General features: G+C 43.4%; 1 protein-coding gene across 1 annotated transcript in view; it reads right to left on the bottom strand.

Moving 5' to 3' along the window:
* Positions 1-25,201, bottom strand: part of DMRT1 (doublesex and mab-3 related transcription factor 1) — a 60,897-nt gene that overhangs the window by 2,627 nt on the left and 33,069 nt on the right. The window contains exon 4 of the mRNA XM_035565865.2: positions 24,067-24,229. Within this exon, the coding sequence (XP_035421758.2) occupies positions 24,067-24,229 (163 nt within the window). The remainder of the gene's footprint in view (positions 1-24,066; positions 24,230-25,201) is intronic.

The following is a 25,201-nucleotide window of genomic DNA, read 5'->3' as shown; positions in this document are numbered from 1 at the left end:
CCTTGCATTACAAAGTAAACAAACAGTATCGTGGCTCGACCACCAGTGACTGGCTGAAGGGCTTGGGTCTCTACTCTGAACCCTCTTCCTGCTGCTCTGACCTAGCAAAGCCCAACATCTTAAGATTTAGGACATGCTATAAGGAGTCTCCCTGTTTCCAGGCTCCAGGACAGAAGTATGAAAGAAGCAATTGGGGTTGAAAGGGGATAATTTTTTGTTTACTCCTGAGTAGCCAAATGGGCAAGCAGCTTATTTATTTGAAAGGATTTGTTAGTACTTTTAGTGTGCATGTGCCTGAAGTGATGGAAAGGCCCATTTTTAAATACTGAGATCTATAAATCCCTGTGACAAACTTACAGAAAAATTATTTCCATGTGTAAAGAGTCCAGCAAGAAACCCACCCAAGATGCTACACAGCCCAAATGTTAAAAACCCTATGAGAGAAAACTGCAGCTTTATTTTTATGTTCTATTTATCCAGCAGCTCTGTTAACTTATTATCGACTTATTATTGTGTGGGCAATGACACTGAAGTCAACTTTCTCTGTAAACAGACACCCACATCTGTTTCTCAGCACCTCAGGCAGTGGGTCCTACGCTCTCTGGACCAGTGGAGGAGCTCCACCAGTCTTCCAGCGCTTCTCATGGGGCATCAAACATCATTGTCAAACCTCAGATGGAAGGTTTCTTTACATGGGAACAGTTCCAGTCACCCACTGGCATCTGAGAGTTTGAAGCACTGATCTAAATAACACAGGCTGTTCTTCCACTGACTTTCAAATTTGTCGTAGTTCTGAGAGTTATAGAACCTGGGCTATGTAAGTTAATCTCTGCATGTACACAGGAGCATGTAAGTAGAGCCACACAGATTTTAAAATCAACCTGGAACTACAGAGGTATTTTCTCTAGCAAATGAGACCTACCCCTGTACCCCAACCTGCACTGCTTACTTGGATAAACTTCCACTGCAGTCAATTGGAGATGCAGAAGTCAAGCAAGGAGAAGTGGGTAGGTGCAAAACTGATAATAAGAGCAAGATACTTGATTTGGGACTTGTAGCTATAAAAAGGCAGCAAAAAGGAAATGAGCAATTCTGTTCCAGTGTTTTAATCACACGGCAATAAAATGTAAAAGTTCTGAGTTCAAAGAAACAAAACCCATGTTCTTTTTGATTTAGGTCTATGAGTTTCATCTGTTTGAGGCTTGTGGCTGATCCTCCCACTGCTGTTGCACAGCCTTTATCTGTGTAAATAACAGTACCAGAATTGCGTCTGTGGCAGTTTTTAAAGACCATTCCTTGATCTAATTACCTTTTACCCTTGGGAAAGCACCTGAATACTTTTAAGCCATATGAATCTGAAAAAAAAAAATCAGCTACTAACACATAGGAAAAGCAGTGAGAAGGGATTCCAACCATAAACACAAAACCTTACATCTTCTGACACTGGAAACCGCATTGACTTTTAACGTGAGTGATCCCTGGAATTCAATGGACTGAAAAGAATAATACACTTTCAATGATGTGAGAAAGTGGAAGGATATTCATGCTTGAAAAGTAAATATTTTCCCGAGTTTACATTTAAAAAACTATTAAACTCTCAGTAAGAAGCAATTTTAAAAGATTTAAAGTTGAGAGGTACAATCCATTTTTTAAAGCTCTTTCACCTGCTTTTGCAAGGAAAAGGAAAATAAGTATGCCAGTCCCACATGCTCCTAAGGACCACGTACTTCTCCCCGCATGCACACATAAGCCTGCAAGCACAGCCATGCTTACCACAGGAGGATGAAGGGGAATGGAGCCACGCTGCTGAGGGCACCAGAGCACAATTAAAGCACGCCTGGGTTTTTGGTGTGAGGGTGGACAGGAATTGCTTTTCATGACGTCTTCTCCTCTGTAGCCAAGGCATTTTCCTTTTGTAAATATCACTGGAAATGGATGCTGTTTAAGCAAGCAGTGACTTCCTCTCCAGGCCCTGAAAATCCTATGTGAGGTGTCCTAGAAGAACAACAGGCCTGGGAAACCAGTGGCAGTGAAACCCAGAAGCCATGCCAGCTGTGTGAAGGGTGGAAGGTAAGAAAACGTCCTGGGCACTTTCCTCAGTTACCAGCACCTCGAGGACTGGTGCCAGTCTTCTCCATGCAACGACCAGACACAGTGTGGCTGACTGGCAGTGTTCCGATGGAATGGTGTGGAAATACCATGGGTTGAAACCTGTTTGAAAACACTGCCCCGTTTCCACCTAATTGGATAGTACCCCATCACTCCATGGCTCAGATCGACCCTGCAGGGCTGACTCTGCCACCTACCACCAGTAAATAGCCTGATAAGCTACATCAGCTAGCACAGTACCCTTGGCAGCTGCCTAACAAAGCATTTGGGAAATAATAATAGTAATAAAAATAGTAAAAAAATAAACAGTTACTCCTGCAAAAACAGCACTCGGAACCAGAGAACCAACAGAACGAAGGCTGGCTCAGCTACAGAGGAAATCAGAGAGAGACAGAGAAACGTTAATTTTCCTGTTGTGAAGAAACAGTGCCAACAGGAGTGCTAGGTTCTGTCCTGACTTCGCTGTACATCATCTCAAGATGGGCCTGATGAAATCCTAATGCAAACACATGCAAAAAGGCCAAGCCAAGCTCTCCCAAACAACCTCCACTCTGCCACCTCTCATCTTTGGAGTGCCTAACCCTACAAATGTTCAGCTCTTTCAGCATAGAGTTAAGTGACAGAAGGTCAGAAAGCAGATCTATCCACACTGAACTGGCCGTGCAGTATGCATGCACTGTTTGAAAAGACAGAGGACTGAGTGTTTCACTCTAGAATGAAGAAACCAGTGTTGAAGAAAGGAAGATCATACTTATCAGCTGTGCAAGGGGACCAGTCTTATACTCTGGTGTTCTGGTCTGTGCAGGTCAAAAATACCAGCAGCCAGGGGCCTGTGGCTGAGTGTGTTCCTGCTAGGTCACAGCAAAACTTTCAGAAAATTGAGACCAACTTTCACCAGCTGTGTTTTTAAGATTTCATTTGAACACAATCATACTTTTAAAGCTTGCAGTGACTCATGTTTCTGAACACAGAAAATACTCATTGAATCTTGAGTATCTTTTAGTTCTCTGCTACTGTCTGTGAGCTCATCTAAAAAATTGAGATGACCTTTGTCATCTCCCTCCTTACATCTCTGTAATGCAGAAGACAAAGTAAAATGGGAATGGAACTTCCTTTCTTCTTTGCATAGTCACTAACACAAGGGGAAATAGTCCAATTCTGGAAATGTATGTCCATGGAAATTATCCTGCTCCAAGAAGTGTCAAGAACAAGCAGAGCTGCCTTTTGATACTAAAAACACCCCACACCTAAGGAACTGGAACCAAAACCATGTCCAGCATGTACCTCTTAGCACTGATATACTATTTCACAGTAAAGCCCTTTTCTCCTTCTCAAATGCCTACCCTTCTCACTAACACTTAAAGTAATTAGGATTATCTCAGATGCCCACAGTAGGGCACATTCATTGTGTATTTTCAGATAGCATTATTTCTTGGCATTAGGAGCTCAGGATAAAAGGTAAAGATCTGAATGGAGATCTTTATTCAGCATGCTCTACCATGGATTATCTAATTCTTTTCCAGTTCATGCTTGTACTTTTAGCAACTAAGAAGGTGGGGCTATAACTTGATGTAATTAGAAACCAGAAGCTGAAGAAAATATCTTCTTGCTGAACTCCTTCACCTCTGCCTTTAAATTCTCTTAAAATAACACGTGAAATAATCAAACAAGACTTTCTACTTCTCACCCACGTCCAATTGGATAGGAAGGATGCAAGGAAGACGTTCCCGAAGTCGAGGCTTTGTTTTTTGAGTCTCCAAAACCTACGTCGAAACTCAATGACCCAATTCCAAAGCAATTGCCCTGAACGCCTGCAGACACAACACGCAGCAGAATAGCACTGATTGACCGACACTTTCCACTACTACCACTGTTACATTCTGCAGCTCACCTGATGTGACTAAGTTGCTGTCTGAGGCTAGGAAAGGCAAAGTGTGAAGGAACCATCTCAAAAAAACCTCAGGAAGAGCAGGTGTACTGAGACGAGCATCCTTGCTTTGAGTGGTCTGAAGACCATGTGCAAAGCCAAGCTGGTAAAAGCTTGCTGGGGTCACAGATCTGAGGTATTTTTAAACCGGTAGTATCTTTTCAATGAGAAGGCATCGCAATAAAAAGAATTACCTCTTTTCTCCTTCCCTGTCATTCTCCAGCTACTTATTTAACCCCTTTGTTGTCCAGTGCATGCATCTGTGCAATGACACAGGGAATTATACTGGAGAAATGACTCTGCTGCAGAATATCCAGCCACTTTTGTTTTGTATTGCCACTACTGCAAAGATGCACATGCCTGTCCTTCGGGCTGCAATTCTGTGCTATGACCACCAACCGATCCACTCTCGGAGATCCCTGCTTCCCTCAGACATTCATGGTCCACCATGGCAGGGAACATGCTGTGCTGCTGGACAGACCCAATGGTTTGCATGGCTGCTCTCTAAACCAAAGGCCAAGAGATGGACAATGCTTTTGAAAGGAGTTTTTCCTGGAAAAAAAATCATTTCAAGATTCAAGATTAGAAAGCAGCCACACAAACATATGAGGGAGGCATCGATTTCCAGGAAAGGTGTATAAAAAGTGGCTGTGAGGGATGGAGGGATTTGGAGATCTGCCACCAGCTGAAGAGCAGCAGGGAACCTCAGAGAAATGAAGCAGTTTGCTTCATCAAGTAACAAGGCTGTGAAAAAGCTGGGACCTTTCATCTCTTTGTTCCCGGAGATCACATAATACTTCTCTATTCCACACACAAGAGCGAAGACTGATTCTCCATCAAAAAAGATGCCCCTGGTGTGTAGTATTCAAAGACCAGCAAAAGACAGAGGCTGCTCTGAGAAGAAAATAAATTAAAAAAAAAGAAAGGTCTTTGAACCCGCTTTCTGGACTGTTTTTCTTATTCTTGTAGGAATTAAATACCGTGGTGTTTTTTTTTTTTTTTTAAAGAAGACTAAAATTGCACATATCAATCACTTCTCTTGAGAAATACCTAGTTACTTCGCCAGCTGGTGGTACACATGCCCAAATGTCCATCCCAGGCATTTTATCCTGCCAGGACCAGTTTTGCACTAAACTGCCTTGCTATGGGGCTAGGAGGTTTGGGACTCCTTGGGCTGTCCCACTCCTCGGCACAGCAGCAGGGCAGGGACCTCAGTGCCCCAAGCACCTCTCCTGTGCAACTACCTTCAAAGCCAGGTCCACGAAATGAGATGTATTTTCTGAAAAGTCCTTTTCTTATTGTGTTTTTTTTTTGTGGAAAAGGAAACAATCCACTTTGCAGATCCAGGTCAGTGAGACCACACAAAGATGTAAACAGGTGGCACATAAAAAAAAACCCTACTATGTAGCAACAGACTGCCCTACAGCTGCTAGCCCAGGGACAGGACTCACAAACAATGTGTACTGGTTAAGGAAAGCAGGCAGGTGTCCCTCTGAATCCTCCATGTCTCACTGTGAGTTTGCAGAAACACACGATTTTAGCAAAAACAATCAGTGGGTGAGATTCTTCTCTCACAAAAATTTTCACCAGAATAATTTCCTGGCGTGCATTAAAAGGAGCATGGCCAGCAGGTCAAGGGAGGTGATCCTCCCCCTCTACTCTGCCCTGGTCATGCCTCACCTGGAGTACTGTGTCCAGTTCTGGGCTCCCCAGTACAAAAAAGACAGGGATCTCCTGGAAAGAGCCCAGCAGAGGGCCACACAGATAATACGGGGCCTGGACCATCTTCCCCATGAAGAAAGGCTGAGAGACCTGGGTCTGTTCAGCCTGGAGAAAAGAAGACTGAGAGGGGATCTTATCAATGTTTATAAATACCTGATGTGTGGGAGACAGAGGGATCTGGCCAACCTCTTTTCAGTGGTGTGTGGGGACAGGACAAGGGGTAATGGCCACAAGATGGAGCACAGGAAGTTCCGCACTAACATGCAAAAGAACTTCTTCATGGTGAGGGTGACGGAGCACTGGAACAGGCTGCCCAGGGAGGTTGTGGAGTCTCCTTCTCTGGAGATATTCAAGGCCCATCTGGACGCCTACCTGGGCAGCCTGCTCTAAGGAACCTGCTTTGGCAGGGGGGCTGGACCTGATGATCTTTTGAGGTCCCTTCCAACACCTACAATTCTGTGTTTCTGTGATTTCCAGGCAGTTCTAAAGCACAGAGCACAGGGTCATCCCCCTGCACCCAGCCACCCTCAGGCACCTCCCTTCACACGTAACCTTGAGACATCACGCTGAGCTTGTGGAGCCTGCTCTCTGTCTGTTTCCTTTTGGCAATGACACAGGCTTTCCTGTAGGTCCCCAGCACCATCTAACCCAGAGACAATGCCATGAAGAGCCTACTGAAACAGACATCCAGCTGCCACTGACCAGAATTGTGTGACTCAGTCACACGTGCTCACCAGGGCTGCAGCACGGCGGGACCTAAGAACAAGGGGACAAGGTGCGGCCCGCTGCTTCTTCCTGGGATTGCTGTTGACACTGCAGGGAATGGACGAGCAGTCATGGGGCTGTACGTTCCCTGTTTCAAGGAAAGACCTTGCACGCCAGAGGGGAAAGCTAGTGACTGCCTTCTCACCTGTTTCTGGGCATCACTACAGAGTATTTGCCTTTGTTTTGCTTGGTGTTCATATTTAAAACCTGACTAATCAAGAAGTTCCTTGTTAATAACTACCTCTAGAAGCATGAAGTGTTCTACGTAGAAAATGTATTGCAATTTAAAATAGCTGTGGCAGGAAAATGTTTTTTTGAAAAGCAATGTTAACTGTTAAGGAAGGAGTGCACTCAAGACTCAAAGTAATGTTACTGAGCAGCAGAATACATGTCAAGACAAAAAAAAAAAAGGCACAAGGTTTCTCCCTGATGTAGCTATACTAATAGCAGGAAATCGGATTCGAAGAGCTTTAATACCTGCTTAAAACATCTTGGTGTCTCATGCAGAAATCCAAACATACCACTATTTTGGCTGGCCATCTCCCAGCTCCTGGGTCAGAAAGGCTGTTAATCTTTACTGGCTTATCAGAAAAAAAGAAATAGGCTATCACAGTTTGTGCAAGACCAGGACTCACCATATAAGTGTAAACTTTAATTCTGGTCACATCTCTACATTTTAACTTTCATTTTCAACCTTTAAAACAAGGACAAAATCCATGCCTGTTGACATCAATCATAATACTCAAAGAGTAACCAAATAGCTAATAATGATGGCTTCAGCTCTTTCAGGCTTAATGACATTCTTAACTTTAGAAAATACTGGCTCAGTGCAAGAGTGCCGTATTGTATGGCTTAAAGATTTTTTGGACATGATTTGCAAGCTTTTGGAAATCAAGAGGTTACTAAACAATCAGAGAAAATGCTAAGTCTAATGAAAGTGATCTGTTATGGTACATGCAATAGATTTTTTCACTTGCCAATAATAGATTTTTCTTAATGCTCTTATACTGTAAATTTCTCTGCTGGGAAGGGACAAAGAAGGACCTGCAACTCATACCATACTAGCACAAGCTGCAGGAGGTTTGTCACTGACTCCAGCATAAGCAAGACTGTACTCCCCTACAACTGTGCTCAAAATTGATAGGAGAGAAGAAAGAAGAAGCCTTATCACATGCAGATTAGAATTCAAGTGAACCTACAGTTTAAAAAGCCAAGGAGGCTTTAAAGTGAATTAATATTGCCATGGCATTACTATTTTTTTAATATTAACTTTAATTTGGAAGCCAGTCAAACAGATTTGCAGTAAAATGGTTCAAGTATTGGTAAATATGAAGCAAAAGATGGACATAACGCATAAAGAGAGTAAAAATGTTGCTACTTAATTTAAAGTGAGATTTATACACTCAGAAGTTTAGGAACCTTGTCACAATAAGTCACTCTACTTGAGAAAATAGGGACAAAAACTGAACACAAAACATTTCTGAGGTAGTCAAATAAGTTAAATGAAGTTTCACACAACATTAGGCTTACGACAGACCCACTGCGTTATATTTATATTTATTTCCACGAACACAATAGCAGCATTAAACACATACTGCAAACTGCTGGCGTGCAACAGAAACTTCCCCTGCCCAGAGGTGAAGGGCCAGCCTCTGGCTGACCATGTGCGACCACCCTTCGAAGGTCCTGCTCCAGTGCAGAGCTGATGGGCACGTGGGCTGTGCGTGCCCAGCTCTGCCTCTGGTACCACGAGCACATCCTTACCGAGATGACTACAACTGGCCCAAATGTACCCGCCACATCTTCAGCACTGTGCTTCTCTTGTCCTAACTTGATGTGATCTGAAGTCGGGAAGATGAACCTTATGGTATGTTAAAGTGGCAGAAAAGTCCATAAGGAAAAAAAAAATCAGTATTTTGTTATTGTCATCCTGTTGTACAGAAAAAGTGTAGTCCCTTGGGTCAACGGGACCAATCTGGATACATATGGCTGTGGAAGGCTGCTTGCCTTCAGAAGGACCACTCCAACACCACTCCTCAACTAACTTCCAAAATGCTGCTGGCAGCTCCAGGCAGTATAAAACTGATTCAGCACTACAAGGGCAGGGTGGGAAGGTGAGCAGATAAGGAGGGAAGGGAGGAGAAAATGCAACTCATCCTCTTCCACATCATACAGCCCCACTGCATTTCACTGCAGACACAAAGCAGTAAGGTGTGGAGGGTGCAAGGGCTGCAGGAGGGCTTGCACCACACAAAGCAACTATCTGTTGTTATTCAGGGCCAAAGCATGCCTTTTCTCTCCTTTGGAGCATAACGCAGGCAAGCTACTATCTATCTCCCTCCATACAGGTAGCTGATTATCACGGCAGCTGAATGCAACAAGGAAAGTAGGTGCCAGCAGGGACCCTACTGACATAGCTGGTCCTAATCCAAAACTCTCCTTCAGCAGTGACATCCACTGCGCTGGATGGACCTGTCTACCCAGACAAGAGCTAACAGGTCCTCCACACCCTCCTGGGGAAAGAGGAGTTCCTACAGGAGATCTGTGGAGAGAAAAGTCCTTCCTGGGTAGCACTGAGGTCTTCCAGCTCAGGCAGCTGATGCTGCAACAGGTGTAGTGAACACAGAGGGACCTGCTCTGGGCTGCTGGGGAAGGCAGGATTTTCAATGCACCCAAAAATGCAGGCAAAATGCAAATTAGCATGTCCAGGAACCTCTTGCAAACATGATCCAAGCTGGACAGTTCAGAGAAAGAAGTACAGAGGTCAGCCCCATGGCTGAGGAGGGGAAATTAGTTTCAAAATAAGGGCCAATCCACATTCCTATCTCCCCACTCCTTTTTAGCTACACTTTACAGAGTTACAATTTCATTTGGGCCACTTCATGCAAAAGTATCCACATAAAAACCATATGGCAGACCCCACTCATCAAGCCAGTGTTGTTTCTTCTGTTTGCACAAACCCGTTTGCAGTATTTACGTCTTAAAAAGTATTAGGGACAGAGTTCAACCAAATTAAAGTCCCTGGAAACATATGTGGCTCATCACAGAGCTGGGACAAAATACATATGACTTGGTAGGTGTAGTTTTATGAACTAGAAGTTTGTATTTATCCAAGAGAGGAGACAGAAAAAAACTGAGATTAGCAAGGTCTTGATTTGCGGTATTTAAGAGGTTTGAAACAATATTTAAGGGCACACAGCTAGCTCAAATCTGTCTCAGACTGCACCTTATCAAAAGTGTTTTATACAGCCAAAAGCCAATGCAAAAATCTGCTAAAAAAAAATGAATGTAAACAGTTGTTTCAGGGCGGGAAAATAAAACATTCCTTGCAGTGTCTACAACTGCTCTGAGACAGAACTTGAAAGGGAAAATGATTTATAAAGGAGCAGGAGAGGGAGTTCATTGATTTTTCTTCTTCTTTCATGTCCAGAAAAGAAACAAAACTGGTGAAAAACTGGACTTTTACTTCCTTTTACTTCAGCAGCCTAAGACATTATTAGCACCATACGTGGGGTAAATAAACATGCTACCCGCAGCATGTGGGATGTGATTTAGACCTTATGAAAACCTTCTACCCCTGAAGCTTAATTGATTTAACAGGCACTGTGGGACAAACATCAGGCACAGACTTTTGAAACTGGCATTGTAAAATAAATTTTGTAATATAAGTATCGTAAAAAATTGCAGAAAATTGGGAAATAAATTTGATGTTAAGTAAGAGGTTAGACAGATAAAATGTTGAACTGCCTATCCTATAGAAACAAAACCAAAGACCTTAGAGTTCTTTTTCTAAATGCTGAGTTGGCTTTCTCTCTTTCTGCATTACATTTTAAAATAAATCCTGGCAAAATGATGTGCTCAGTCCTCAAGATACATCCAAAGCCTCTTCCAGATCTGTTCGGATTTTTAAGACAAATATAGGTCAGACACAAATGCCCCCCTCCGCCCCTACAAACCCCTTTCAAACACCTTTGAAGCAAGTTGCAACCTGATCTGCAGGCCTTTTCGGCAGAGTGGTGTGTTACTGCAGAGAGATGTGATGGAGCTGCGGGCATGTGCTTGATGCAGCAGGAGCACACTCGGCAAGCAAGGGCTGCACCAGGCAGTGCAGCATCGCTATGCAGGCCCCATGCAGCCACTGGCAGCAACCAGCGGGCAACTAGATCACCCCAAGCTGACGTTTCAAGTCTTCCCCTTAAAATACCATTTCATACAATGTTGACACCCGGCTAATTACAGAGGGGAGAGCTGAGTCCCTCTCCTGTTCCATCTGATGAAGCGCCCTGAGCAAGAACATGCATTTGTGCCATGATTTTATTTACATGTGTGAACCCAGCAAGGAACAGCAAATACTTTTATAGCATGCAAAACGAGTTCACCAATTTTGCAAGACCGTTTTAAAAGTCTATTAGTTTTCCATTTTTCATATGAAAAAAACACTTTGTCTAAACAGTTTCTTGCATGTTTATGGTGTGGCAGATTAACAAAACGGTACTTAAAAGGAAAATGCAGCTGTAACGTTTGCATGTCTGCCCTACTGCAACAGGTTTGGAAGAAATGGAATGTAATTTATTACAACCTATTTAGCTCTGCAACAATTGCCCTTCAAAAACTGAAGGAGAATAATGTAATTGAACATACATGCCTTCTTTGCTGCACAAACCTCAAACAGCCTCAGGCAAGAGCTAATACAGATGTAGTACAAGGCATTAAAAGAGTGCTGGATGCTGTAGCTAGCAATTATCCTGGTATTTAACCAAATCTATCGCTCATCAAGAAAGCGTTTAGTGCAGTAGTCGGAGCGAGACAGGCTGACACGGAGCACAGCTACTTAACTGTCCCCTCCAGCGATTACACTTTCTCAACCCAAGAGCCATGTCAAATTAAACAACTACACATTGACTTTTCACTTCTATAAACGTTAAGCTATGATTGACAACTCCTGGATGCTACAAGACAGTCATTATAATGAGCCAACATACTGTTAGCTTTTTTGCAATGTTTCCCACCCCCCGTAATTCTGAGCAATTTCCTCCTGGACTATTTTTACAGTGCTCTGTAGACATGTTTGCTTTGCTTCCCTGCAGGGTCATTGTAAGAAAATGCCACCCCCATCAGGAGACCTTTGTATGTGTGTGGGAAAGCAACATAAAATTAAGTGACTTAACCTGGCGTACAGGATACCTTTTTTTTTTTTTCGGTCCAAACCAACACTTCTCCATTAACTCAAATTTGGAGTTGTATGGACAGCAAAAACTGGATGTACACACTGCACAAAATACCTCAAGCCCACCTGTTCTACGTGTCACCTTTCCAGAGGATTTTTCCAAATTTTTGCCCTAACTACTAGAATTGTCTTTAAATCTACATATAGTAGATGCCATATAAGGAATAAACCAACGCACAAGAGTAGGGAATTAGATGAGCTCCACAATAGTGTTCTATACCTGAGTCCTTATCAATAAAGACCTCTGCCTCCCTAAGGCTATTACAGCATCACTATGTCAAGCCACCACCTACTACATATATCTAAAGACTGCAGCTTAGCAAAGTTACTAGAAACTGAACAGGTACATAAAGCAGTCAAGGTAGTGAAGAAATACATTTCTTTGATTTTATATGCAACATTCTGAAGCTTGAAAACACTATGTTATAAGTGACAGCTTTACTCTGCACGCCTCTAATTCAAGGCACAAGAGTAACATAAAAGACGACCAAACTTTCCCCTCTCAAAATAAAAGGAGAAAGTAAACAAATTCATAAATAATGCTTAACGTTTCCAACCTTTCACCCCCACATCACCCCTAAGAAACCTTGCTGGATCCTTTAAAGCCTCTGCTGAAGAAGTAGGTGAGACTAACACTGTATCGTTAAACTAATTATGAATATGAACAAGCTTTGAATATTATTTGTATTCCTGGAAGCCTGCATACTTATATGATTAGTGTACCTGAAGCTTTAGCCTCATGCTGCCAGCAGCAGGCTGAAATGTAAACTTCACAGTTTTTTAAAAAAGGCACAACAAATCAAAGAAAAAATTAGCAACAATAAGCACATTTGTGGAAAATGTTCTGAGCTAGAAAAGTATGATTTCACTGCAAAATTAGCACTCAAAGCCCAAACTACAGAAGCTGAAAACAGCTAAAGAGGACAAATGAAATATAGTTGTCTCTTCTCTTTGATAGTGCCAACTGCAGTCCTACTCCTTTTTCCACTTCTGTACTATATTTAATACTCAGCATGGAACCCAGAAATCTAAAATTAAATGCAACAGTATTTCAAACACTCCTCCTCTTCCTCTGGTTGAACAGCAAGGCAGTAAAGCCAAAAGACTTCTGTCAAGAGTCCAGAACACGTCAGCTACACTTCAAACACAGAGGACAAACAGTCAAAGCACTAAAGACAGTGAAATTTGAGTTCATTTCCAGGTTTTGAAGTGTAACAGTGAAATAACAATGCCACAGGAAGCACTCAAAAACTTTATTGGCTTATCCCCAATCCTTTCTTTCACTTGTTTTCAGCCAGGTAACTGCCACCGAAGTACCTAACCTCCAATGAAGAACGATACTGTCCTTGGTTGTAGAGTGACTGACACAGTGTGCTTTCCAGTTCACGTGGATGTTACTGTTTAACTCCAAGTATGTCTCAGATGCTCAAGACAGTAGATTTATCTCCAAAGACTCAGCAATTTACTCATACACAAAATGTCTTTGTTACATTTTGCACTAATTTCTTAACTTATGTAGCTAGACAAAAATATCTACTATTTTATTTCATGTTGTTCTTTTCTTAGTGACCTTGTGTCAACACTGCAGTTGGCGGGACTAAAATAAGCGGGAAGAACTATCATTTCAACATACAGCCCAACAAACATACTTTCCTTTTTCCATATTTTAAAGTTTCTGAGAGAGTCCCCCAGGACCTTCTGCTCAAAGTTGTACCTTCCAAGCTCTGGGAGGCACTCACCAGAAAAAAAGCAGTGGCGGGCCTTAGCCCTGTGGTGGCTGTCAACATCCAGCTGCATCCATTTGTGCACCTTGGGAGCAGCCCCGTAGGCTGAGCTGCTTCGCAGGGACTCAGCTGAGCACAGCCCCGTGCCTGCCCCTTCACCAAAGGCAGCTCACCGACAGTACGCAGCAGGCTTCACAGGTCCCCTGGCTTTGTGTCCTACAAATTCGGTGTTATGATCTGCTGCCACAATCCTACGAAACAGCAATTAACCCAAACTAAACGGATAATACAAGTAATTAACAAAAATAAAAAAATCCCACTCTGCTTTCTTAGCCAGGAATTGTAACACTGTGATATTCGAAGAACAGTATTTTAAAAAGCATTTTTTGAAAATAAAAGGCTACTTCACTGAAATGCTAGCACTGAGGTGCAAACACTGAAATACTTTTAAGAAATAGCATAAGAATAAGACACGATCCTGTCAGAGAAATCTCTTTGTAGATCTGCAGTGTTTGTGTACAGAATGTGTGCATAGCGTTTGTGTATCCATATATCCGTGTATATATATACCTATATCGATATATGCACCCACACACGGGTACAGGTATGTGTAGATTATATATATTATATATATAAAGCTAACTTTCAGTCCTCAGAAAACAAAAGCTATCCCCATATAACAGCCAAATTCCTACATAACTCAATTTCGACATCTCATCTGGTGTGAACTGCACTCATTCCTAGTGTAAACCCCAGCGCGCTCTGCAATGATATACTGTAATGTCACATCGCAATCTGGATTTACTATAAAGGGCTGCTGACGAGTTTCAGAGCAGTAAACATTGCTGCGAGGTGTATTTCACACTGAGCTGGTTTTTATGAAGAACACTTCACCGCCCAGCCACGGCACCCAGATGATGAATGGTGAAAGATGCATGACAAGCTTCATCATTGTTTGTAAATCTTAACTGTTCCTGCTCACTAACTCTGCAGGCAATTTTCAAAGACAGCGGCCGACAGAAGGACAGCACAGCTTTCCTGAAGGTTATTCAACTTGTACTTGGCCTAAGCTATGCCTGCGAGGAGCACTGGAAAAAAACTCATGGTTACACCGAGGCTCAGGATTAAAAATGTTGGCTGGGCGGGCTAAATGCTGCTAAATTAAGAGAGCCCATTAGGCAGCCGCCCCAAATCCTGCCCTGCAGGATTACAGACACCATGTGCAGGCAGCATACCCCAGTATTATTTACACGTGAGGTACAAACACACAACGTTTACACGGCGGTGACCCCGCGACCCCTGCAGGTAGGCCCAGCGTGCAGCTGCCCCTCAGGCCCCAGCCTGACGCCTCTCAGCAGCTACTTCTGATCCCTGCTGCGAGGAGATCACCCTTGTGACAGGGTGTAATGCCCTCACATCATGCAAGCGAGCTCGACAGTGGGGAAAATCCTCACGTTTCTCCCTAAGAGCACTCCGGCATGGGGGCAGTGCCACAGATTGCAACAACGGCCTCTTGCAAAGAGCCACGATCGGCTCATCGCCTCCCTCCTGAAGGCTACGCCATCCCACACTGCTTGCAGGGGCCTCAGCAACTCTGCTTTTTTTTTTTCTTTAAGAGATCAGTAGCAAACACATCTTTTGCTCAAGTTTCTCACAATCTACAAAGGGCTGATAATTGGACTCCTTATCTAAGCAGAAAGGCTGCAAAGGAATTAGCTTAGCTCATCTTGTTCAAGAAGATGGCATGATCGGTGAAGTACTCTCTGTAAATCCTCACGCACAGAAAAGACTACAGAATACGGAGCGAATTCTTCCTTCTCTTAACCAGTCAAGCTACAAGGATGCACCTGCACATCAAAGCAAACAGGGAGGCAGGTTTCACTGTTTTTTTCTACAATTACAAGCCATGCCCAGGTACACACACTGGTATCACCACCGTGCCAACAAAATGTCTTGTCTTCATTTGCTTTGCCACTTCATGCTGAAGTTTAATGATTTCCATGAACTTCTGCTTGCAAGGGAAAAAGTCCTGTAATAAAACCTCAGTGTCAAGCCTACACCCAGTGTAAAAGGATGCTGCTCAACTGATTGTGTGGATTTTCTCAGACAAGTATCCAACATCCTCTAAAGCATGAAGAAAATAAACTGCAGCCTTGCCAGCTGTAGCATGCTCTGCACCATACAGAAAGCAGCTGAAGCAAGCAGAAACCAAGTTCGGGGCTGCAGTGCGAGTAAACCCCTGGTCCTCAACCTGTAGTTCTGATACACTGTAAATTGCAGGAGGGGCTGAGAAGGAGGGAAGCCATTCAGGGCCATCGCGTGTCTCAGGACAACGTGCAGGCATGGCCTTGCAGAGGGATGCTGAGGCTGCAGCACGAGGAGCTGGTGCAGCAGCATGAGCACAGCAGGGATAGACCTTTATTGCAGCGCTCAGCAGCTGCAGACCCCCATCGGGGTGGAAGTGGCTTTGCCGGTGTGGGTGAACAGGGTCCAGCTGTGCTTCCTGAGGCTCCAGGCTGCTCTCTTGCTGGGACAAATGGAAGCATGTAGTTTTCATGAGAGCTTACCATTCCTCCTATAGAATGCTACAGCCTCGCTCCAGAAATACATGTATTCCTATAAAAACAGACTTGGGGGGGGGGAAACCAGCAAAAAATACAGCCTGCTCAGCTGCTCCTGCCACAGGACCAGCATCTTCCCCCACAGCAAGCAGCAGGGCTCATCACTCGCCCTGGCATGAATCAGCAAAATTCGTGAATCAACCAAGTAATTCTGCAACTGCACAACAACAAGTTGCTTCACTGCATGCACTTTTTATTTGTGTGATTTTCAGTGAACAGAACATAAAGGTTGCGTTTTGAGGAGGAATTACTAAGATGAGCCTTTGAATCAGGAATAAACCAAAGCAGAACATAATGTAAGCAAATGTTTGAACTCATTTCTTTTCATAATTCCCTTCACTATCAATCAGACCTTATAAATTGCTTTTAATATTGGTCAAATCTTCACCAAGCCAACCTCAGTTAGAACACAGGCCAATAATTTAACATTAAACATACAGAAAAATGGACTGCCAGAGTATATAATGAATATGTCTCACATTCTCAAATCTATTTTGAAAGCTGCTATTACATCTAATGAAACAAGGAAGTATGATCATGAATGTCACAAATGCAGCTTAGCAACTTGCTTGATTTAAAAAAATAAAGTATCACCAAACCCAGCAACTGTGTAGTCAGCCAAGCTCAAAATTCAGCTTTTTATTGAAAATGAAAGTGACATGTTAAAAGGTCATCTGCATGAAAAGGTCTGTAGAATGTTGCAACTTATTCAAGATCCACCTTGACATAATCAAAGGATAGTACATCGTCTGACTTTCACGGAAGTTTGCTCTCACATCATACTAACAGCAAATTCACTCTACAGACTATCCCTACAATCCAGGTTGTGTGAAGACAGGCAGAAGTGCCTGAACATGGCAGATTTGTTTTACAGGGGTGTATATATAAGCATATGTATTTATGTACATGTACGTGTGTATATACATATATTGATGGCCCCCAAACATACTGTACCCTGCCATTCTAAGAAAGCCACAAAACACTGTTTTTTTTACAAGAGTCCTGCATAAAAATGAGACTGCTGCAGGCAAGAATAAATGAGGCTGTGGTCTACACCACATACACAACCAGCAATGTAAGCCAAGGCTTAGAGAATCAGTTTAGACTTTGCCAGCCTTCCCAGCACCCTCACAGGAAGTACCTAAGGGACACTGTGCACAGCACAGCCATCTGGGACTATAAACAGCAGCAATGAGAATGCACGAAAAAGATGCAACAGCCACCCAAAGATAACGTGACCTGCTGACAGAAACACAGCTTTGAACTGACTGTTCAGGATCTGCAGGCTTAGATTATTACCTCTTCCTTTCTCCTTTTGTCTGACTTCAAATTTACTTCTGAAAGTTTGATAAGAGATGGAAAGTTAGTGGCAAATACAGTCAAGTTTCAGCAAACACTGCTTGTTCTTCATCCCTGAGGAATGGCATACTCTTGAACAGAGGACGGTTTTTAAGCAAAAGATGCGCAGATAGACATATAAGCAAAACACACAAGCTAAATACTGCTGAACTTCATCCATTCCAGGAGTAAAATGATACCCCACATATTATGCTGCTGAAGCCCCTCTACAGCCAATATGCATTTCTGCTGGTCCTCTACTGAAGATGAACAGGAGCAAAAGGAAAAAAAGTGGTATCTCAGACTTGACAATGCCTGGACCCTGTGAAACTGCAAGAGCTGCTCCTTGGCTTACACAGACTGGTTCTAGCCCTCTGACAGAGGACTGTTCTTTACTGCTCTGCCCCACTTCTCTAAGTGCTTTATTAGCATAGCTCCGTCAGCGCATCTTGTCTGCTGGCTACAAATACAGAGCTCGTAAATGCAAGCCTTCTTTTCAGCTCTTTGGAGTCGTTTCTCAGCTATACCAAACCAGCCTGCTTTGTTGCAGTGTGCTGTCTCTGTAGCTTGAACGCCCACAGAAAACAGTACTAACGCAACGACACAAGCTCAGAGAGCTTCTGCATACCAGGACTCCTTGACCTCTTTGGTCCTACAGCCAGGTGCCTTCTTTGAACATGAACATGACTCTTATCTTGCACGGCACTCAAGGGCACAGATTTCATGCAAGAATACAGTACATATGAAACCTGAAAAAGGAGCATAACATTCACACACTTCTAGTGGGTTTACGTGGCAAGGTTTTGGTAGCAGGGAGCCACAGGGGTGGCTTCTGTGAGAAGAATCTAGAAGCTGCCCCACTGCTGACTAGAGCCGAGTCAATAAGCGATGTTGTTTGTGCCTCTGTGAGAGCATGTTCAAGAAAGGGAAAAAAAAAAAAAACATGCTGCCACACAGCAGCTGGGAGAGAGAGAGGAGTGAGAAGCAGCCCTGAAGCCCCCCAGGTGAATGCAGCAGGAGGGCAGGAGGTGCTCCAGGCACGCAGCAGAAGTTCCCCTGCGGCCTGTGGAGAGGCCCCTGGTGGAGCAGGCTGTCCCCCTGCAGCCCATGGGTCCCACATGGAGCAGATCTCCATGCTGCAGCCTGTGGAGGAGCCCCCGGTAGAGCAGGTGGATGTGGCCTGGAGGAGGCTGCGGCCCATGGAGAGCCCCTACAGGAGCAGGCCCCGGGCCGGAGCTGCAGCCCGTGGAGAGGAGCCCACACAGGAGCAGGGGGCTGGGGGGAGTTGCCGCCCGTGGGGGACCCTGTGCTGGAGCAGTTTGCTCCTGGGGGATGGATGGACCCCATGGTACGGAGCCGTGTGGGAGCAGTTCTTGGAGAGCTGCTGCCTGTGGGCAGCCCCTGCAGGCTCAGTTTGGGAAGGACGGCATCCCGTGGGAGGGACCCCACGTGGAGCAGGGGCAGAGAGTGACTGAAAAGGAGCGGTGGAAATGAAGTGCTATAGACTGACCACAGCCCCCATTCCCCTGTGCCACTCAGGGGGAGGAGGTGGAAGAGAGTGGATGAGGGGAAGGCATTTTTGGTTTCTTTCCTTTGTCCCTCGCTTCTCTAGCTTGTTAGTAATAGGCAATAAATCTTACTATTTCCCTGCTCGGAGTCTGTTTTGCCTGTCACGATAATTGTTGAGTGATCTCCCCATCCTCATCTCAACCCTTGAGCCTTTTGCATTGTATTTTCTCCCCCCTTCCCTTTGAGGAGGGGGAGTGAGAGAGTGGCTGAGGTGGAGCTCGGCTGCCCACCCGAGTAAAACCACCACAACACTACAGACCATTCTGAAGAAACACATCCTCATCCAGGACCTCTCTTGCATTTTTCAGGCATATAGGATTCCTCACATTCCAACACTTTTTTTAGTGAAATGAAACTTTTTGTCTTAATCAGGGAGACTATTTCTAACATGCCCTTGACTGTGTAATCACTGGAAGAGACTCTTTACAGAGCTGCTCCACAGTTCGAGTGGTCTTCTCCTATGGCCCAGCAGTATTTTCAATACAGCATCCAACCAGACAGAAGCAGGAGCTATTATGTGGACCCTGGAGAAGTCTGTGCCTTGTTCAATCAACATTCCTCAGTTTCCACAACTGTAAAACGGAGATAACAGTTATTTAGCTTCTAGGCAAGAATAACTCATTGAAAAGTGTTTGAAAAGTGTTGGAAGCTGTTCTGCTTGGAAAATAAAAATAAAAATAAATATTACCTGAAATGTTTTCCGTTGGAAAACACTGTTTGCTGATTTAAACAAGACCGTTGACCTTTTCCATATCAAAATGAACACTTCATATGAGTTTTTCTCAGTTTTGTTTTGGAAGAAGTTTCAGGCTCCTGCTTTATATGGCTCCTGCTTTACATTAAAGCTGCAAATACGGCACTGCTCTAGCGCTTCATTACGTGTATTTCCAACTATCCTGAGACAGTGTCAGAAAACAAAAATTCAAGTCTGTTCAGCAACTAGAGTAACATTTAAATGCAAACCACCTTTTTCACCATTGGCACAGACACTGTTCAGAAAATATTGACAAGGATCAGCTTCTACTCCATACTAAAGTTAAGAGAAGATAATTAATTTGAAATCAAAGGTGTCTGCAAATAGAGGGATGTTTCTCCTCTACATTTAAATCTTGGGGTTTTTTTTGCAACTGCCCCAAACCTGGAAACTACTTTCCCATAGCCAAGCAAATGCTCACCCTTATTCAGTGGAAACAGAATCCAGAGCTGGGCACCCAGCCCCGATCTAAGCACATGCCTTCATGTCTCAAATCAAGGTTTTGTGTAGGTATTTCACAAATCTAATCACAGGAGGGGCCTGATCCAAAGCAAGTGGAAGGTACGAGGCAATTCTGGGTGCTGACCAAAACCTGAAAAAAATCCTTTGAAAAAAAACACAAGACAACTGCCCCACAGAAATCAATGGGACTGAGGCACCTGGTTCTTGGGGATAAAATACCCTGTTGTGACTGCTGTATACACATTCTTATTCCTCCATTTCTTGCAGAAGGAGCTCTCAGCTTGGCTTGCAAAGCAGAAACACCCTTTAAAGCATCCTCTGCATACCCACGGATTGTTAACAACCTCCCATATATCTTTTATTCTAATTGCTCATTCCAAAAAAAAAAATAGCAAGATACCAGAGGGAAAAAAAAAAAAAGAGGAAACACGTTTTGCAAGTAGAGTACAAAATTCCTCTTCTATCCAGAAATTACTATATATACATGTTACAAACTGGTGATCTAAGAGAGCCTTCTGAAAACACCCTTTTGCCATTCGTCACTGTTTTTTCTTATTTTTCTCCCTCTTTTTTTCCAGTTTCCAGAGGGGTAGCAGCTGTGCTGGTTGGAAGCAAAACCATTTCACTTAGAGCACCTTCAAATTGCAAGGAGGTTGAGTGATGGTGTTTTGCCATTCAGAAAATGTCAGTCCATTACGATATGCAACACACTGTAACATGGTATGACCTCATGTACAAATGTCAGAAGCTTACTGGGAATTTCACATCATTCATAAAAAAAAAAAAAAACAAAGGAAGTGTAAATCAGTGGTCTGCTAGCTCATCTTTCCTCCCTTTCAACATAACTGGTCTAAACAGGCAGTTAACTTAGCAGAACAAAATTAATGAAATGGCCCAACTGAAATACTAACTGAGATAATATATGAACTGGCAAAACCTCTATAAACCTGAAGTTACAATTGAAGTGTGAGTAATAGACTGTGTGTATTGCACCTCTGATTTGTGGCTGAGAATTTAATAACCATTTGTGTTAAACATATAGGTCTCAGGAGTTTTGAAAATCTGGCTGCAAAATTATTTTCTTTATTTTGACCTGTTGCTCTTACGTACACATTGTTACCTTCCCGTAAAATTTCTGCATTACCAAGTCTATGGGAACACATCTTTAAAAAATAGTTCTGAGTTTGCTGCAGGAGCTATAAGGTGAAATTGTACAGTCTCCAATATACAACAGGTAAGACTAGATGACCCTAATGTTACCTTCTGGACCTAAAATCTATGACTATGTTTTGTTAGAAAGAAAACATGGCTCCGAACATGGTTGCTATTTCAAGCACAGAAAAGGACGAATGAGTAAAATATGATTTGGTCATTTAAAACATGCTCTAGAGTTGTCTTTAAGAAGTAGCAATCACTAACCCTGCAGAAACAAGCCACCAGGCTTCATATCAAGCAGGCACTGTACAAAGCTCAGTCCAACCATCAGTGGAGAAATGCTAAGAACATGTCTGTTATATGAGACAACATTTGCAGCATGGATAGTCAGTACCTTGGGGCTTCTACAGCCCACAGCCTGCTGGCTGACAGCATCCACACAAATGACAATAAAGAGGCAGAAAGCCTCAAACTCTCCGAGGAAAAGCATTAGGAGGAATATGTCCTGGGAGTGTAAATCATGGACTAACAGCCTGAGAATATTACTTTGTCTGTAGATGGAAAAAGTAAAAGCAGTTGTTTCCTCCAGGATCTAGCACAATATAAAAGAGGATGCGTCTAAGAAACCTCTGAAACAGGTATGGTCTTGCTCTCAGGCTCAACTTTCTCACAAAAATATTTGTGCCTCTTTCACCCACTACCTCCCTGCTATGGAAAAACACTTCTTCAGAGTCTGGAAAATGCTGTTTGATCTCAGTAAATTACATCTCACTGCTTGTCGGTTTCTGATTGATGGTGTAACTTAGGGAACAATATCTGTGTGTGGAATACTGTCTGGAGAAGCAGTCAAGGATTATTGAAAATACAGTATTTATGCAGTTTAAAAATCAGTGGCACATTACGCACAACTTTTTTTCTGGAGTGATGAAAAATTACTGAAGTGCATTTGGGAACAAAGGGTATAAGGTCTTTTGTCTATTTGTAAGAACACTCAACTGGTAAGACTTCTTAGTGAGTTAGTAGTGATGGATGCAAGAAAAAGTGTCAACTGCAGTTGAGCATAAAGCCAAGTGCTTCTTGGACCAATCAGCAGAAAGAAAGACGTCATTGCTCAATGGTGGTCAGAGAAGAAGGAAGAAAATAAAATTGAAGAAAAGAGAAGGAAAATGAACCAAGGATCACTGATTTCTCTAAGCCATTTAGAACTACTGGAAAAGGAGAAAAAGTCTAAGGTTTTATCACACCATGTGTTGTTTCTTCATCTATCTAATATGTCGTATTTAGTTGGAAGACTTTTAGAAAACAGCCACTCTGAAACAGCAGCCACCTCTTCAGTATAAATCATTGTGGAGTTACTGAATTCAAGGCTCAATGCTGATTTACACCAGCCATAGATATGACTTAAACGTATTTCACCTTCCAAAGCTTCATCTCAGTCCTTAAAGTAACTTAACCACAACCATGTTTTTCACCACAAAACAAATGAAACAGACACCAGAACATCAGCAACAAAAAAGCCATGACTGAAAACAGATATGGGACCTGCATAACATGCATCTTTTCATCAGATGGAAAAAAAAAAGGCTCAGCACATGTGTGCCAACATAGAAGATTCACTTCAATGTACATGTGCATCAGAGAAGCAAATGAGGCTGGATGCTGTTGTCAGTGCTGTCACTCCACACACAGAATAAATAGCACAAAGAATTGTCAGGTGTAAAATAAACAAAATGAAATACTTCCCAACCATACCAAATTAAACTGCCAAGTTCTTTGCTACAGACAGATGAAAAGCATGAAGAGCATCTGGAAGGATTAGCTCAGTTCATGGAATGCAGGTCTGCTGCAGGTAACTGAATATGATAGTTCAGACGCTTCAAATGCTGTAGCACCGCGAGAATTGTGGACATATGAAGTAGGAACACCCCACTGTTTCTCTGTTTCTCTATTACCCGTTACTGGCCTGTTCCAGGGACAGGAAAGCAGCTAAATAGGGTTTGGTCTGCTCCAGCAGAGACATTCTAATATCTGTACTCTACCTGCTAACAGAGCATAAGAACAAAGAAGCAAAAGAAACACTATCAGAAAACCTCAGTGTAAATTCACCAACTCCTTCCTAAAAATTACTGCAGATTACAGTAATATTTGGGATGGCCAAGAACACAGGATAAGAAAAGGCAGATTTATCTGCAGTAGTTTTAAGTGAAGTAGTATGGTGTGCTAAGTTTGAAAGCAACAAGATGAATCTGTGAAGGGCATCGTGGCATGGATGGGATACAGGGATAGTTTCCATGTGTGGTTCAGAAAGAACAGGACAGCGGAGGCTCAGTGGGAGGCTTGGGGATCCTGAGGGAGAAATAACAAACAGAATTTCTGAGAAGAAAAGAGAGAAAAGATAATTTTTAACTGGGCATCTGTCTTGTGAGAGAGCCATGCAGTGAGCTCAGACAGATGTCTCAAGGGTCTCACTGTACAATTTCAGGAATATATGCAGGAGCAGAAAAGTATCAACCAACTGCTCTCCTGAATGATGAGACTTCTTAAATACATGCTTATGTTACCGTACAGTAGCACTCTCGTAGACTTTGGCACCTACTGTCCGCCACCTAACTCCCCTCCCGTCACCCACCCGCATTGTGAGGATGCCTGTTCCAAGTCAGAACAGTGCTAGAAGCCCTGGTGGGTGCACTTACCTCTCACTTTTGACTCTGAGTACGAGGGGATGTCCTCCGAGGTCAAGATCTGCGGGACGCACACCGGAGTGCCGACCCCCTGGCCCAGGTAAGAAGCGGGTGGGTGGTAGGAGCACATCCTGTACTGGGAGCTCATGGCATGGCGGTTCTCCATCCCCTTCGTCTGTGGAGACAGGATCACAAGATACGAAAGCTGGCCTCAGCACTGCGCACGCACCCTGCTGCCCACAGGCACACACCCTTGAGAGAGACCACAGAGGACAGAAGAGAAGCCAAATCCCAACACATTGGCCCTGGATTTTTGCTGCGGTTGACCGAAGGTGTGTCCATGCCACCCAGCTCCAGCGAGCAGACCCAGTCCTATTAAGTGATCTAGAAGCAGGAAAAACAGCATGCTGACTAGCTGATTTATCTTACCTCAGCTGAACCTGTATGTGGCACATAAACACGTAACATTCACTGCAAAGACCTCTAACAAGACCAACATGCCTCACACCAGTGGTAGCTCTCCACCAGGAGCCTGCAGGATGGACTCAGAAGACAATTCAACCTCCTAACACACTCAACTGAATCTGAGCATGTGACACACACATAAACACACCATTTCTCTTAAAAACAAACGAGATGGGAAAAAAAATAATCCATATTTACAGACAAATCAAGCTGTAGGCAGAGTACACAGCTAGTCTGCAGTGGAGCCACAACTGGACACAAGCAAGTCAGCTGTGTCAGCTCAGTGTCTGAATGATCAGACAGCCCCTTCTACCTCCCAGACTCCGCAGCCAAGTTGGCAGTACTCAGAAATCAAGGTTTATCTTACTCCAACACCCTCAAATGACCCAAACTGATATCCCTGGAGAGGCAACAATGCTTTTTTGATTTTTGTTTTACAAAAGACCTACCGTCTACTATTATTTGTTCCAAAGCTCTATAATGTAACATGGCTATAACACTCAAAAAGGAGTAGCCAAAATCTGTGCAAGAAGATGGACTTCAAAAGGAAAGTTAATATCATTTAGTCTCCCTAAGTTTGCTGGGCAGTGTATGATTGTAAGATGGAAAGCTTCTGGGCAGAGAAAAAATGATAGCTTTGTACCAGGGAAAAAGGCAGCAGGGCCAAAAGTAAGGCACATGA

The sequence above is a fragment of the Cygnus atratus genome, chromosome Z (assembly GCF_013377495.2).
Source record: "Cygnus atratus isolate AKBS03 ecotype Queensland, Australia chromosome Z, CAtr_DNAZoo_HiC_assembly, whole genome shotgun sequence".
Classification (NCBI taxonomy): domain Eukaryota; kingdom Metazoa; phylum Chordata; class Aves; order Anseriformes; family Anatidae; genus Cygnus; species Cygnus atratus.
The sequence above is the reverse complement of the archived record's forward strand: the minus strand, read 5'-3'. Positions and strand labels throughout refer to the sequence as shown.